The sequence below is a fragment of the Cherax quadricarinatus genome, chromosome 82, assembly GCF_038502225.1.
Source record: "Cherax quadricarinatus isolate ZL_2023a chromosome 82, ASM3850222v1, whole genome shotgun sequence".
In the NCBI taxonomy this organism is placed as follows: domain Eukaryota; kingdom Metazoa; phylum Arthropoda; class Malacostraca; order Decapoda; family Parastacidae; genus Cherax; species Cherax quadricarinatus.
The window spans coordinates 20,990,686-21,008,781 of NC_091373.1; the positions used below are offsets into that span (position 1 = coordinate 20,990,686).

The 18,096-nt window shown below is 40.5% G+C and overlaps 1 protein-coding gene across 2 annotated transcripts in view; it reads right to left on the minus strand.

The window, feature by feature from the left end:
* The window catches only part of LOC128702902 (endoplasmic reticulum-Golgi intermediate compartment protein 2), a 286,545-nt gene that overhangs the window by 187,970 nt on the left and 80,479 nt on the right, over nt 1–18,096 (minus strand). For both annotated transcript variants that reach the window (XM_070102635.1, XM_070102636.1), the window contains exon 3: nt 1,580–1,704. In XM_070102635.1, the coding sequence (XP_069958736.1) occupies nt 1,580–1,704 (125 nt within the window). The remainder of the gene's footprint in view (nt 1–1,579; nt 1,705–18,096) is intronic.

Sequence of the window (18,096 nt, forward strand, 5' to 3'; positions counted from 1 at the left end):
GCCCTTGGAGGCAAAGAGAGGAATGTATGAGAGTATAGTTTTACCAATGCTCTTATATGGGTGTGAAGCATGGGTGATGAATGTTGCAGCGAGGAGAAGGCTGGAGGCAGTGGAGATGTCATGTCTGAGAGCAATGTGTGGTGTGAATACAATGCAGAGAATTCGTAGTTTGGAAGTTAGGAGGAGGTGCAGGATTACCAAAACTGTTGTCCAGAGGGCTGAGGAAGGGTTGTTGAGGTGGTTCGGACATGTGGAGAGAATGGAGCGAAACAGAATAACTTCAAGAGTGTATCAGTCTGTAGTGGAAGGAAGGCGGGGTAGGGGTCGGCCTAGGAAAGGTTGGAGGGAGGGGGTAAAGGAGGTTTTGTGTGCAAGGGGCTTGGACTTCCAGCAGGCATGCGTGAGCGTGTTTGATAGGAGTGAATGGAGACAAATGGTTTTTAATACTTGACGTGCTGTTGGAGTGTGAGCAAAGTAACATTTATGATGGGATTCAGGGAAACCGGCAGGCCGGACTTGAGTCCTGGAGATGGGAAGTACAGTGTCTGCACTCTGAAGGAGGGGTGTTAATGTTGCAGTTTAAAAACTGAAGTGTAAAGCACCCTTCTGGCAAGACAGTGATGGAGTGAATGATGGTGAAAGTTTTTCTTTTTCGGGCCACCCTGCCTTGGTGGGAATCGGCCAGTGTGATAAAAAAAAAAAAAAAAAAATTGTGAAGGTAATAAGACAAAAAAAAATTTTCTGGTCAGTACTTACCGAGATACAGTGGCGGGAAGTTGACCCAAAATGACCGGGTGGCGGCAACATCAGTAACTTTCGCAAAATCCCATTTTTTTATTTTACGTTTTTTATACTTTTCTTTTCTTTTCTAATTTTTTTCTTTTTCTAATAACATTTGTGGCCTGTGAGACCAGTATAATGTATATTGCATAAGTGTACACTCATTGTATTCAACACAATAACTGCACTAATTTGTTTATCATTATATTGCTTACAAAACTTGTTTACAAGTTTACTGTAAACAAAATGATGAAAATATTAGTGCAGTTATTGTGTTGAATACAATGGTACCATATAGTACCATATGGTACAATGGTGCCATAGGGTGCAATTGTTTCTTACTGCTAGACATGGTGAACAAGGTGTAATAAAATGGCTTTCCCACAATGCACCACTGGGTCCCCGATTTTTTTTATAACACGCATACTGACCATGGAGACCCATTCTCTCACATCCAGGACTACCAGCCTTTTCCTGCTTGATTTGAGGACGCTAGAATTTATGCATACTAGTACAGCACCAACCCTGGCGCATAAGCCGTACTAGTACGGCACCAACCCTGAAAGGGTTAATTGGTTAATGCAAGCACTGTTTATGAATGTGTATGTCTGCAGCTCAGGTTCAAAATTAATGATGTTTGGAATTTGATTTATTCCAAAGTGTTTGTAATGAGGGGTGTTTGTAACTGAAGAACCCTTATATACACAAATAATTCTGAGCAATCATAAGCAATAAGTAAGGAGTAGTGTTCAACATTCACAATATATTATGGAATATACAACATACAAGTAAGTCTCACCCTCTGAACACCTTCAAAGTGAAGTCTTTGATCAGGATCCAGCACCCACCAAGTGTCCTCCATATCTAGGGAGCCGAAGGTCATTACTTGTTGTCCTGTCATGTCTAAAACATCAGCACCAACAACTGTAACACAAATGTTACAAACATTATCACATGTATTGTTTAAAAATTCAGTATCAGCTACTGTAATATATGAAGTTACCATTATCAACACCTGTCATGTCAAAACATCAGCACCTACAACTATAACATACAAACTTATAATTATCAACACCTTATTTTTTTTATTAACACATTAGCCATTTCCCACCAAGGCAGGGTGACCCAAAATAGAAGAAACACTTTCATCATCATTCACTCCAACACTGTCTTCCCAGAGGCACACCTACAATACAATTATAAAGCTTTAACATATTAATACCCCTCCTTCAGAGCACAGGCACTTTAATTCCCACCTCCAGGACTCAAGTCTAGCTAACCTGTTTTCCTGATTCCCTTCACATATGTTACTTTGCTCACACTCCAACAGCATATCAAGTCATAAAATCCACTTGCCTCCACTCACTCGTATCTAACACTTACATGTGCCTGCTGGAAGTTTAAGCCCCTCGCACATAAAACCTCCTTTACCCCCTCCCTCCAATGTTTCCTAGGACAACCACAGCCTCATCTTCCTTTCACTACAGATTTATACACCCTCTAAGTCTTTCTATTTTGTTCCATCCTCTCTAAATGTCCAAAGTGCCTCAACCCTCTGGATAATACTTTTAGAAGCCCCGCACCTCCGTTTAATCTCAAGCTACAGATTCTCTACATTATATTCACACCACACATTACCCTCAAACATGATATCTCCACTGTCTCCAGCATTCTCCTTGTTGAAACATTCACCACCAAAACTGCACACCCATATAAAAGCATTAGTACCACTATACTCGTTCTGCTTCCAAAGATAATGTTCGTTGTCTCCACAGACTCCTCAGTACACCACTCAAATTTTTCTTCCCTCATCAATTCTATGATTTACCTCATCTTTCATAGACCCATCTGATGACACGTTCACTCTCAAATTTTCTTCTTCTTTCAAGAAACTGGCCGTATCCCACTGAAGCAGGGTGGCCCAAAAAGAAAAACAAAAGTTCCTCTTTTTAACTTTACCGTGGACCCTCAGTTAACGATGCCATCGGATAGTGATAAAATCGGATACCAATACGTTTATGTGTCAAAATACTGGCTCGGCTAACGATGAAAAACTCAGTTAAGGACATTCATCCTGAACGTGTCCGTGTGGCCTGAACCCATGTATAGGTAGTGTTTACAAGCCAGTGAGGATGATTCCACATGTACGTGTGATATATTTTGTATTATTCCATTGTTTTTAGTGCTTGTAACTGCTAAATAAGCCACCAAGGGCCCAAAGAAAGCTTCTAGTGCCAGCCCTGTGGAAAAGAAGGAAAGAAGCACAATAAAATTCAAGAAAAAACTCGTAGCAAAGTACCAGAGTGGAGGAGGAAGAATGTGCCTTCTGCAGTGATTCAGTGATTCTACGATATGTACGATACTAAAGCAGCAGGTATCGATAAAGACTATAGTGCTAGCCAGCGATAAAGTGTAGAATTAACAGTGTAGCAAGTAAGTTAAGCAAGTAAGTGATAGAAAAAAACGACACGAAAGTAACTCTCCAATGTTGTTGGATGTGTATAGGACCACTGAACATATGCCAGCCTGCTATTGTCCACCACCCTAATCCTCTGCCAGCATCTCCTCCATCAAACTAGTTAAACTAATATCTCCTCTAAGGTAAGTGTAAATATAAAAGTATAAAAGTAAATTTTTTTTTTTTAACAAGTTGGCCGTCTCCCACCGAGTCAGGGTTACCCAAAAAGAAAGAAAATCCCCAAAAATAAAATACTTTCACCATCATTCAACACTTTCACCTTACTCACACATAATCACTGTTTTTGCAGAGGTGCGCAGAACACAACAGTTTAGAAGCATATATGTATAAAGATACACAATACATCCCTCCAAACTGCTAATATCCCGAACCCCTCCTTTAGAGTGCAGGCATTGTACTTCCCATTTCCAAGACTCAAGTCCGGCTATATAAAAATAAAAGTAAATATAAATTATTTTTTTTTTTTTTATTATCACACCGGCCGATTCCCACCAAGGCAGGGTGGCCCGAAAAAGAAAAACATTCACCATCATTCACTCCATCACTGTCTTGCCAGAAGGGTGCTTTACACTACAGTTTTTAAAACTGCAACATTAACACCCCTCCTTCAGAGTGCAGGCACTGTACTTCCCATCTCCAGAACTCAAGTCCGGCCTGCCGGTTTCCCTGAATCCCTTCATAAATGTTACTTTGCTCACACTCCAACAGCACGTCAAGTATTAAAAACCATTTGTCTCCATTCACTCCTATCAAACACGCTCACGCATGCCTGCTGGAAGTCCAAGCCCCTCGCACACAAAACCTCCTTTACCCCCTCCCTCCAACCCTTCCTAGGCCGACCCCTACCCCGCCTTCCTTCCACTACAGACTGATACACTCTTGAAGTCATTCTGTTTCGCTCCATTCTCTCTACATGTCCGAACCACCTCAACAACCCTTCCTCAGCCCTCTGGACAACAGTTTTGGTAATCCCGCACCTCCTCCTAACTTCCAAACTACGAATTCTCTGCATTATATTCACACCACACATTGCCCTCAGACATGACATCTCCACTGCCTCCAGCCTTCTCCTCGCTGCAACATTCATCACCCACGCTTCACACCCATATAAGAGCATTGGTAAAACTATACTCTCATACATTCCCCTCTTTGCCTCCAAGGACAAAGTTCTTTGTCTCCACAGACTCCTAAGTGCACCACTCACTCTTTTTCCCTCATCAATTCTATGATTCACCTCATCTTTCATAGACCCATCCGCTGACACGTCCACTCCCAAATATCTGAATACGTTCACCTCCTCCATACTCTCTCCCTCCAATCTGATATTCAATCTTTCATCACCTAATCTTTTTGTTATCCTCATAACCTTACTCTTTCCTGTATTCACCTTTAATTTTCTTCTTTTGCACACCCTACCAAATTCATCCACCAATCTCTGCAACTTCTCTTCAGAATCTCCCAAGAGCACAGTGTCATCAGCAAAGAGCAGCTGTGACAACTCCCACTTTGTGTGTGATTCTTTATCTTTTAACTCCACGCCTCTTGCCAAGACCCTCGCATTTACTTCTCTTACAACCCCATCTATAAATATATTAAACAACCACGGTGACATCACACATCCTTGTCTAAGGCCTACTTTTACTGGGAAAAAATTTCCCTCTTTCCTACATACTCTAACTTGAGCCTCACTATCCTCGTAAAAACTCTTCACTGCTTTCAGTAACCTACCTCCTACACCATACACTTGCAACATCTGCCACATTGCCCCCCTATCCACCCTGTCATACGCCTTTTCCAAATCCATAAATGCCACAAAGACCTCTTTAGCCTTATCTAAATACTGTTCACTTATATGTTTCACTGTAAACACCTGGTCCACACACCCCCTACCTTTCCTAAAGCCTCCTTGTTCATCTGCTATCCTATTCTCCGTCTTACTCTTAATTCTTTCAATTATAACTCTACCATACACTTTACCAGGTACACTCAACAGACTTATCCCCCTATAATTTTTGCACTCTCTTTTATCCCCTTTGCCTTTATACAAAGGAACTATGCATGCTCTCTGCCAATCCCTAGGTACCTTACCCTCTTCCATACATTTATTAAATAATTGCACCAACCACTCCAAAACTATATCCCCACCTGCTTTTAACATTTCTACCTTTATCCCATCAATCCCGGCTGCCTTACCCCCTTTCATTTTACCTACTGCCTCACGAACTTCCCCCACACTCACAACTGGCTCTTCCTCACTCCTACAAGATGTTATTCCTCCTTGCCCTATACACGAAATCACAGCTTCCCTATCTTCATCAACATTTAACAATTCCTCAAAATATTCCTTCCATCTTCCCAATACCTCTAACTCTCCATTTAATAACTCTCCTCTCCTATTTTTAACTGACAAATCAATTTGTTCTCTAGGCTTTCTTAACTTGTTAATCTCACTCCAAAACTTTTTCTTATTTTCAACAAAATTTGTTGATAACATCTCACCCACTCTCTCATTTGCTCTCTTTTTACATTGCTTCACCACTCTCTTAACCTCTCTCTTTTTCTCCATATACTCTTCCCTCCTTGCATCACTTCTACTTTGTAAAAACTTCTCATATGCTAACTTTTTCTCCCTTACTACTCTCTTTACATCATCATTCCACCAATCGCTCCTCTTCCCTCCTGCACCCACTTTCCTGTAACCACAAACTTCTGCTGAACACTCTAACACTACATTTTTAAACCTACCCCATACCTCTTCGACCCCATTGCCTATGCTCTCATTAGCCCATCTATCCTCCAATAGCTGTTTATATCTTACCCTAACTGCCTCCTCTTTTAGTTTATAAACCTTCACCTCTCTCTTCCCTGATGCTTCTATTCTCCTTTTATCCCATCTACCTTTTACTCTCAGTGTAGCTACAACTAGAAAGTGATCTGATATATCTGTGGCCCCTCTATAAACATGTACATCCTGAAGTCTACTCAACAGTCTTTTATCTACCAATACATAATCCAACAAACTACTGTCATTTCGCCCTACATCATATCGTGTATACTTATTTATCCTCTTTTTCTTAAAATATGTATTACCTATAACTAAACCCCTTTCTATACAAAGTTCAATCAAAGGGCTCCCATTATCATTTACACCTGGCACCCCAAACTTACCTACCACACCCTCTCTAAAAGTTTCTCCTACTTTAGCATTCAAGTCCCCTACCACAATTACTCTCTCACTTGGTTCAAAGGCTCCTATACATTCACTTAACATCTCCCAAAATCTCTCTCTCTCCTCTGCATTCCTCTCTTCTCCAGGTGCATACACGCTTATTATGACCCACTTCTCGCATCCAACCTTTACTTTAATCCACATAATTCTTGAATTTACACATTCATATTCTCTTTTCTCCTTCCATAACTGATCATTTAACATTACTGCTACCCCTTCCTTTGCTCTAACTCTCTCAGATACTCCAGATTTAATCCCATTTATTTCCCCCCACTGAAACTCTCCGACCCCCTTCAGCTTTGTTTCGCTTAGGGCCAGGACATCCAACTTCTTTTCATTCATAACATCAGCAATCATCTGTTTCTTGTCATCCGCACTACATCCACGCACATTTAAGCAACCCAGTTTTATAAAGTTTTTCTTCTTCTCTTTTTTAGTAATTGTATACAGGAGAAGGGGTTACTAGCCCATTGCTCCCGGCATTTTAGTCGCCTCATACGACACGCATGGCTTACGGAGGAAAGATTCTTTTCCACTTCCCCATGGACAATAGAAGAAATAAAAAAGAACAAGAGCTATTTAGAAAAAGGAGAAAAAACCTAGATGTATGTATATATATATATATGCATGTGCGTGTCTGTGAAGTGTGACCAAAGTGTAAGTAGGAGTAGCAAGATATCCCTGTTATCTTAGCGTGTTTATGAGACAGAAAAAGAAACCAGCAATCCTACCATCATGCAAAACAGTTACAGGTTTTTGTTTCACAGTCATCTGGCAGGACGGTAGTACTTCCCTGGGTGGTTGCTGTCTACCAACCTACCCCAATGGAAATAAGTCACTCTGACTTTTTTGGGTTATCCTAGGTACTTTACACATATGCTGCTATGTATGATAATCTTTGTATGTAACTGTATTTGTGTATACCTGAATAAACTTATTTACTTACTTGTTTATAAATTAAAATGTAAATATTTCTTATTTATAAATTAAAATGTAAATATTTTTCATTTATAAATTAAAATGTAAATACTATTTCTTATTTATAAATTACATACATTAAGTGTGAACAGTGGTGGTGGGTTCTGCTCCTGCCTTTATCTCCACCACCACTATGTACGGCTTCTCTCAGTGGCCCTTATAAACCCAACACTTCCATCACTTACTCTTCACATACATTATGACATATTTTATTCATTCTAGTGTATATATCATGTTTCTATGTTATTAATATTGTTTATTATGTCATATTAGATGAATTGTAGGTAGTAGGTTGGTAGACAGCAACCACCCAGGGAAGTACTACCATCCTGCCAGGTGACTGTGAAACAGAAACCTGTAACTGTTTTACATGATGGTAGGATTGCTGGTGTCTCTTTTCTGTCTCATAAACACGCTGGATAACAGGTATATCTACCTCTACTTACACTTAGGTCATACTACACAGGCAAGCACATACATATATATATATATACAGTAGGGTCCCGCTTTATGGCATTTCGCTTTACGGCGTTCCGCTAATACAGTCATTTCAAATTATGACCAAAACTCGCTATACGGCTCCCCCCACCTGACTTTCTAATATGGTCACCGTGCCCCACCCGGTTTGTTTACATTCTCTGCGAGATCCGTAAGCACTAAATCTCTCCATTATGTCTGGAAACTCCAAAATTTTAAGTGTTTTTAAAAGTTATTTCATATTTTATATATACTCTGATAATTATACTTATGTATACCTGTACTTAAATAAACTTACATACTGTGCTGGCATGCAGGTACACATTAAAATCAGTAAGAGTGTTTTATGTCTCCAGACGTCATATTAGTAATGATAATAATAATCACCGAGTCTCATTTAAATGTAGTATATTACGTTAATATACACATTTTCATTAATCTATCTATGATATTTTTTCAAAATTATATAATAAACACGATGCATAACATATAAATATGATAAATACACCCCACAGTAGCATAAATAAACATAAATATGAGATGTGGTAGCAGACGACTTACACAAGTGACGCCATATTAGAAATAATAATAATAATCATCGTCATCACCGAGTCTCATTAAATGTATATTACGTTAATATACACATTTTCATTAATCCATCCATGATATTTTTTTCAAAATTATATAATAAACACAATACATAACATATAAAGATGATAAATACACCCCACAATAGAATAAATAAACATAAATATGAGATGTGGTAGCCAGATAACTTGTACAAGTGACGCCAAGAATAACATTTTCTCTAATCTAACATAAGAAAAAATGTGTTACTGGGGGTAACGGTAGAAACTTATTCCTTTCGTATGTATGTAAGTTTATTCAGGTATACACACATACAGTTACATAGATTATCATACATAACAGCATATATGTAGAGAACCCAGGATAACCCAAAAAAGTCAGAGTGACTTATTTCCATTGTCTTCACTCAGAGCATCATTTCTTCTCAAAATGGTGTTACATAAGAATAGGAGTGTTCTTCTTTATTTATTCTACCGTATCAATGTAGAGACAACTTGTACACAATGTAACTTGTACACAAACCAGACGTGTACACTTTGTTTGTTTACAAAAATTACCTTCGCCTGGTTTGTTTACATAACTCGGCACCTGTCCTCTCTCATGCACTCATTCTTTCTCTCTCATTTATTCGTTTTATCTCATTTACTTACTCCTGACCCTACATTAAGACTACAGATATTTTAAGGTAAGTAATGAGTGAACTGTATATACATTTTATCGCTCTGGGATGCTTAAATATCATAGAATAGTATGTGTGGGTGGGTTGGCCTGGCATGGTAGCCCGGCTGACTACCATACACACCACATTTGATTTTTTACAATAAATACTACTCATCTCACCCTAGATTAAGACTACAAACATTTTAAGGTAAGTAATGAGTAAACTGTATATGCATTTTATCGCTCTGGGATGCTTAAATGTAATAGAATATTATGTGTAGGTGGGGTGGCCTGGTATGGTAGCCCAGCTGACTACCATACATACCACACTTGATTTCTTACAATAAATACTACTTGTCTCACCCTAGATTAAGACTATAAATATTTTAAGGTAAGTAATGAGTGCACTATGTGTGAATGGTACTTTTTTGTTGTTTTTTGATGCCTAGTTCTATTGCTAACTTAATCCTTAAACGGTCCAAATGTATATATAAGTTCACTCGCGCAGCGCCCCAAATTTTTTCAGAAAAAAAAAAATCTTTTCTTTTAAAAGGAAAAAAGAGCACATGGTACCCAGGCATCCCAAATTATTTTATTATGGCACACAGTGAGTGACCACACCCATTCTCTCATGTCAAGGTGACTCAGGCTTATCGTGGCAATGTTGAATGAATGACAAAGAAAACGTATATATAGGTTTAGGGCGCTACGCGCGTGAACGTATATAGTATACGTTTGGACCGTTTAAGGGGTAATATATGTTAGTGTAAACTTGATATCTAGTATTTGTATGCATTTATAAGTGGAAAAAAGTGTGTTCCACTTTACGGCAGTAGCCTGGAACCTAACCTGCCGTATAAGTGGGGCCCTACTGTATATATATATATATATACAGTGGACCCCCGCATAGCGAACTTAATCCGTGCAAGAGGGCTGGCCGTTATGCGAAATGTTCGCTATGCGAATTAATTTTCCCCATAAGAAATAATGGAAATAAAATTAATCCGTGCAAGACACCCAAAAGTATGAAAAAAATTTTTTTTTACCACAAAAAAATGTTAATTTTAGTACACACAAACTGAAAAAGGCATGCACAATTACATGACACTTACTTTTATTGAAGATCTGGTGATGATTGATGGGATGGGAGGAGGAGAGAGCATTATCTTCTTACTGTTTAGAAGGGGAATCCCCTTCCATTAGGACTTGAGGTAGCAAGTCCTTTTCTGGGGTTACTTCCCTTCTTCTTTTAATGCCACTAGGACCAGCTTCAGAGTCACTGGACTTCTTTCGCACAACATATCTGTCCATAGTGGCCTGTACCTCTCGTTCCTTTATGATTTGTCTAAAGTGGTTCACAACAGTGTCATTGTAACAGTCACCAGCACGGCTTGCAATAGCTGTGTGAGGGTGATTTTCATCAAAAAAGGTTTGCACTTCAAGCCATTTTGCACACATTTCCTTAATCTTTGAAGTAGGCAATTCCTTCAATTTCTCTCTCCCCTCCTTTGAACCAGTTTCCCCAGGTCTGGCCTCTTGCTCTTGAAGTTGATCTATCAGCTCATCAGTGGTTAGTTCTTCATTGTCCTCCTCCACCAACTCTTCCACATCCTCCCCACTAACCTCCAACCCCAAGGACTTCCCCAATTCCACAATTGATTCCTCAACTGGTATACTACTCCTCTCAGGGTTAGCCTCAAACCCTTCAAAATCCCTTTTGTCTACACATTCTGGCCACAGTTTCTTCCAAGCAGAGTTCAAGGTTCTCTTAGTCACTCCCTCCCAAGCCTTACCTATAAGGTTTACACAATTGAGGATATTAAAGTGATCCTTCCAAAACTCTTTTAGAGTCAATCGAGTGTCTGTGGTCACTTCAAAGCACTTTTGAAACAGAGCTTTTGTGTACAGTTTCTTGAAGTTGGAAATGACCTGCTGGTCCATGGGCTGCAGGAGAGGAGTGGTATTAGGAGGCAAAAACTTCACCTTAATGAAGCTCATGTCCCCATAAAGTCGCTCTGCCACGTCTGTAGGATGACCAGGGGCATTGTCTAACACCAGGAGGCACTTAAGGTCTAATTTCTTTTCAGTTAGGTAATCTTTCACATTGGGGGCAAATGCATGGTGTAACCAGTTATAAAAAAATTCCCTAGTGACCCATGCCTTACTGTTTGCCCTCCACAGCACACACAAATTATCCTTGAGGACATTCTTTTGCCTGAACGCTCTGGGAGTTTCAGAGTGATACACTAATAAAGGCTTAACTTTGCAATCACCACTAGCATTGGAACACATCAACAAAGTAAGCCTGTCTTTCATAGGCTTATGTCCTGGGAGTGCCTTTTCCTCCTGAGTAATGTAGGTCCTGCTTGGCATTTTCTTCCAGAACAGGCCTGTTTCATCACAATTAAACACTTGTTCAGGTTCCAGTCCTTCAGTTTCTATGTACTCCTTGAATTCATGCACATATTTTTCAGCCGCTTTGTGGTCCGAACTGGCAGCCTCACCATGCCATATCACACTATGGATGCCACTACGCTTCTTAAATCTCTCAAACCAACCTTTGCTGGCCTTAAATTCACTCACATCATCACTAGTTGCAGGCATTTTTTTAATTAAATCGTCATGCAACTTCCTAGCCTTTTCACATATGATCGCTTGAGAGACGCTATCTCCTGCTAGCTGTTTTTCATTTATCCACACCAATAACAGTCTTTCAACATCTTCCATCACTTGCGATCTTTGTTTCGAAAACACAGTTAAACCTTTGGCAACAACAGCTTCCTTGATTGCCGTTTTCTTGCCCACAATAGAAGAGATGGTTGATTTTGGTTTCTTGTACAACCTGACCAGGTCGGTGATACGTACTCCACTTTCATACTTATCAATGATCTCTTTCTTCATTTCAATGGGTATTCTTACCCTTTGAGGTGTAGGGTTGGCACTAGAAGCTTTCTTGGGGCCCATGGTCACTTATTTTCCAGAAACAGCACCGAAAACACTGTAATAATACGAAATATTCCGAGTGTATGCTTGAATGTTACCGCGGAGGCTGGCTGGTAAACAATGGGACGGGCGGCACATGTGAGGCTGGCTGAGGGCGCACATTGGACGCGTCTCGGACGAAGGCCGCTGAGCGGGTTTTTGTCCACTATGCGGGGCAAAATTTTAGCGAACAAAGCGTCCGCTATGCGGATTGTTCGCTATGCAAGGCGTTCGCTATGCGGGGGTCCACTGTATTTTTTTTTTTCAACAAGTCGGCCATCTCCCACTGAGGCAGGGTGACCCAAAAAGAAAGAAAATCCCCAAAAAGAAAATATTTTCATCATTCAACACTTTCACCTCACTCACACATAATCACTGTTTTTGCAGAGGTGCTCAGAACACAACTGTTTAGAAGCATATATGTATAAAGATACACAACATATCCCTCGAAACTACTAATATCCTGAAACCCCTCCTTTAGAGTGCAGGCACTGTATTTCCCATTTCCAGGACTCAAGTCTGGCTATATAAAAATAACCAGTTTCCCTGAATCCCTTCACTAAATATTGCCCTGCTCACACTCCAACAGATCGTCAGGTAACAAACACCATTCGTCTCCATTCACTCCTATCAAACACGCTCATGCAAGCCTGCTGGAAGTCCAAGCCCCTTGCCCACAAAACCTCCCTTACCCCTTCCTTCCAACCTTTGCGAGGATGACCCCTACCCCGCCTTCCTTCTCCTACAGATTTAAATGCTCTTCATGTCATTCTACTTTGATCCATTCTCTCTAAATGACCAAACCACCTCAACAACCCCTCTTCAGCCCTCTGACTAATACTTTTATAACTCCACACCTTCTCCTAATTTCCACACTCCAAATTTTCTGCATAATATTTACACCGCACACTGCCCTTAGACAGGACATCTCCACTGCCTCCAACCGCCTCCTCGCTGCTGCATTCTTAACCCAAGCTTCACACCCATATAAGAGTGTTGGTACTACTATACTTTCATACATTCCCTTCTTTGCCTCCATAGATAACGTTTTTTGACTCCACATATACATCAATGCACCACTCACCTTTTTTCCCTCATCAATTTAATGATTAACCTCATCCTTCATAAATCCATCCACCGACACGTCAACTCCCAAGTATCTGAAAACATTCACTTCTTCCATACTCCTCCTCCCCAATTTGATATCCAATTTTTCTTTATCTAAATCATTTGATACCCTCATCACCTTACTCTTTTCTATGTTCACTTTCAACTTTCTACCTTTACACACACTCCCAAACTCATCCACTAACCTTAGCAATTTTTCTTTAGAATCTCCCATAAGCACAGTATCATCAGTAAAAAGTAACTGTGTCAATTCCCATTTTGTATTTGATTCCCCATAATTTAATCCCACCCCTCTCCCAAACACCCTAGCATTTACTTCTTTTACAACCCCATCTATAAATATATTAAACAATCATGGTGACATTACACATCCCTGTCTAAGACCTACTTTTGCCGGGAAGTATTCTCCCTCTCTTCTACACACCCTAACCTGAGCCTCACTATCCTCATAAAAACTCTTTACAGCATTTAGTAACTTACCACCTATTCCATACACTTGCAACATCTGCCACATTGCTCCCCTATCCACTCTATCATATTTTTTATTTTTTTATTTATTATCACACCGGCCGATTCCCACCAAGGCAGGGTGGCCCGAAAAAGAAAAACTTTCACCATCATTCACTCCATCACTGTCTTGCCAGAAGGGTGCTTTACACTACAGTTTTTAAACTGCAACATTAACACCCCTCCTTCAGAGTGCAGGCACTGTACTTCCCATCTCCAGGACTCAAGTCCGGCCTGCCGGTTTCCCTGAATCCCTTCATAAATGTTACTTTGCTCACACTCCAACAGCACGTCAAGTATTAAAAACCATTTGTCTCCATTCACTCCTATCAAACACGCTCACGCATGCCTGCTGGAAGTCCAAGCCCCTCGCACACAAAACCTCCTTTACCCCCTCCCTCCAACCCTTCCTAGGCCGACCCCTACCCCGCCTTCCTTCCACTACAGACTGATACACTCTTGAAGTCATTCTGTTTCGCTCCATTCTCTCTACATGTCCGAACCACCTCAACAACCCTTCCTCAGCCCTCTGGACAACAGTTTTGGTAATCCCGCACCTCCTCCTAACTTCCAAACTACGAATTCTCTGCATTATATTCACACCACACATTGCCCTCAGACATGACATCTCCACTGCCTCCAGCCTTCTCCTCGCTGCAACATTCATCACCCACGCTTCACACCCATATAAGAGCGTTGGTAAAACTATACTCTCATACATTCCCCTCTTTGCCTCCAAGGACAAAGTTCTTTGTCTCCACAGACTCCTAAGTGCACCACTCACTCTTTTTCCCTCATCAATTCTATGATTCACCTCATCTTTCATAGACCCATCCGCTGACACGTCCACTCCCAAATATCTGAATACGTTCACCTCCTCCATACTCTCTCCCTCCAATCTGATATTCAATCTTTCATCACCTAATCTTTTTGTTATCCTCATAACCTTACTCTTTCCTGTATTCACCTTTAATTTTCTTCTTTTGCACACCCTACCAAATTCATCCACCAATCTCTGCAACTTCTCTTCAGAATCTCCCAAGAGCACAGTGTCATCAGCAAAGAGCAGCTGTGACAACTCCCACTTTGTGTGTGATTCTTTATCTTTTAACTCCACGCCTCTTGCCAAGACCCTCGCATTTACTTCTCTTACAACCCCATCTATAAATATATTAAACAACCACGGTGACATCACACATCCTTGTCTAAGGCCTACTTTTACTGGGAAAAAATTTCCCTCTTTCCTACATACTCTAACTTGAGCCTCACTATCCTCGTAAAAACTCTTCACTGCTTTCAGTAACCTACCTCCTACACCATACACTTGCAACATCTGCCACATTGCCCCCCTATCCACCCTGTCATACGCCTTTTCCAAATCCATAAATGCCACAAAGACCTCTTTAGCCTTATCTAAATACTGTTCACTTATATGTTTCACTGTAAACACCTGGTCCACACACCCCCTACCTTTCCTAAAGCCTCCTTGTTCATCTGCTATCCTATTCTCCGTCTTACTCTTAATTCTTTCAATTATAACTCTACCATACACTTTACCAGGTACACTCAACAGACTTATCCCCCTATAATTTTTGCACTCTCTTTTATCCCCTTTGCCTTTATACAAAGGAACTATGCATGCTCTCTGCCAATCCCTAGGTACCTTACCCTCTTCCATACATTTATTAAATAATTGCACCAACCACTCCAAAACTATATCCCCACCTGCTTTTAACATTTCTATCTTTATCCCATCAATCCCGGCTGCCTTACCCCCTTTCATTTTACCTACTGCCTCACGAACTTCCCCCACACTCACAACTGGCTCTTCCTCACTCCTACAAGATGTTATTCCTCCTTGCCCTATACACGAAATCACAGCTTCCCTATCTTCATCAACATTTAACAATTCCTCAAAATATTCCTTCCATCTTCCCAATACCTCTAACTCTCCATTTAATAACTCTCCTCTCCTATTTTTAACTGACAAATCCATTTGTTCTCTAGGCTTTCTTAACTTGTTAATCTCACTCCAAAACTTTTTCTTATTTTCAACAAAATTTGTTGATAACATCTCACCCACTCTCTCATTTGCTCTCTTTTTACATTGCTTCACCACTCTCATATGCCTTTTCTAAATCCATAAATGCAATAAAAACTTCCCTACCTTTATCTAAATACTTTTCACATATATGCTTCAATGTAAACACTTGATCTACACATCCCCTACCCACTCTGAAACCTCCTTGCTCATCCGCAATCCTACATTCTGTCTTACCTCTAATTCTTTCAATTATGACCCTACCTTACACTTTTCCTGGTAAACTCAGTAAACTTATTCCTCTATAATTTTTACAATCTCTTTTGTCCCCCTTCCCTTTATATAAAGGGACTATACATGCTCTCCGCCAACCCCTAGGTACCTTCCCCTCTTTCATACATTTATTAAACAAAAGTACCAACCACTCCAACACTATATCCCCCCCTGCTTTTAACATTTCTGTCATGATCCCATCAGTTCCAGCTCCTTTACCCCCTTTCATTCTACGTAATGCCTCACGTACCTCCCCCACACTTACATTCTGCTCTTCTTCACTCCTAAAAGATAGTATATATATATATATATATATATATATATATATATATATATATATATATATATATATATATATATATATATGTGTGTGTATATATATATATATGTGTATATATATATATATTTTTTTTTTTTTATTATCACACTGGCCGATTCCCACCAAGGCAGGGTGGCCCGAAAAAGAAAAACTTTCACCATCATTCACTCCATCACTGTCTTGCCAGAAGGGTGCTTTACACTACAGTTTTTAAACTGCAACATTAACACCCCTCCTTCAGAGTGCAGGCACTGTACTTCCCATCTCCAGGACTCAAGTCCGGCCTGCCGGTTTCCCTGAATCCCTTCATAAATGTTACTTTGCTCACACTCCAACAGCACGTCAAGTATTAAAAACCATTTGTCTCCATTCACTCCTATCAAACACGCTCATGCATGCCTGCTGGAAGTCCAAGCCCCTCGCACACAAAACCTCCTTTACCCCCTCCCTCCAACCTTTCCTAGGCCGACCTCTACCCCGCCTTCCTTCCACTACAGACTGATACACTCTTGAAGTCATTCTGTTTCGCTCCATTCTCTCTACATGTCCGAACCACCTCAACAACCCTTCCTCAGCCCTCTGGACAACAGTTTTGGTAATCCCGCACCTCCTCCTAACTTCCAAACTACGAATTCTCTGCATTATATCCACACCACACATTGCCCTCAGACATGACATCTCCACTGCCTCCAGCCTTCTCCTCGCTGCAACATTCATCACCCACGCTTCACACCCATATAAGAGCGTTGGTAAAACTATACTCTCATACATTCCCCTCTTTGCCTCCAAGGACAAAGTTCTTTGTCTCCACAGACTCCTAAGTGCACCACTGACTCTTTTTCCCTCATCAATTCTATGATTCACCTCATCTTTCATAGACCCATCCGCTGACACGTCCACTCCCAAATATCTGAATACGTTCACCTCCTCCATACTCTCTCCCTCCAATCTGATATTCAATCTTTCATCACCTAATCTTTTTGTTATCCTCATAACCTTACTCTTTCCTGTATTCACCTTTAATTTTCTTCTTTTGCACACCCTACCAAATTCATCCACCAATCTCTGCAACTTCTCTTCAGAATCTCCCAAGAGCACAGTGTCATCAGCAAAGAGCAGCTGTGACAACTCCCACTTTGTGTGTGATTCTTTATCTTTTAACTCCACGCCTCTTGCCAAGACCCTCGCATTTACTTCTCTTACAACCCCATCTATAAATATATTAAACAACCACGGTGACATCACACATCCCTGTCTAAGGCCTACTTTTACTGGGAAAAAATTTCCCTCTTTCCTACATACTCTAACTTGAGCCTCACTATCCTCGTAAAAACTCTTCACTGCTTTCAGTAACCTACCTCCTACACCATACACTTGCAACATCTGCCACATTGCCCCCCTATCCACCCTGTCATACGCCTTTTCCAAATCCATAAATGCCACAAAGACCTCTTTAGCCTTATCTAAATACTGCTCACTTATATGTTTCACTGTAAACACCTGGTCCACACACCCCCTACCTTTCCTAAAGCCTCCTTGTTCATCTGCTATCCTATTCTCCGTCTTACTCTTAATTCTTTCAATTATAACTCTACCATACACTTTACCAGGTACACTCAACAGACTTATCCCCCTATAATTTTTGCACTCTCTTT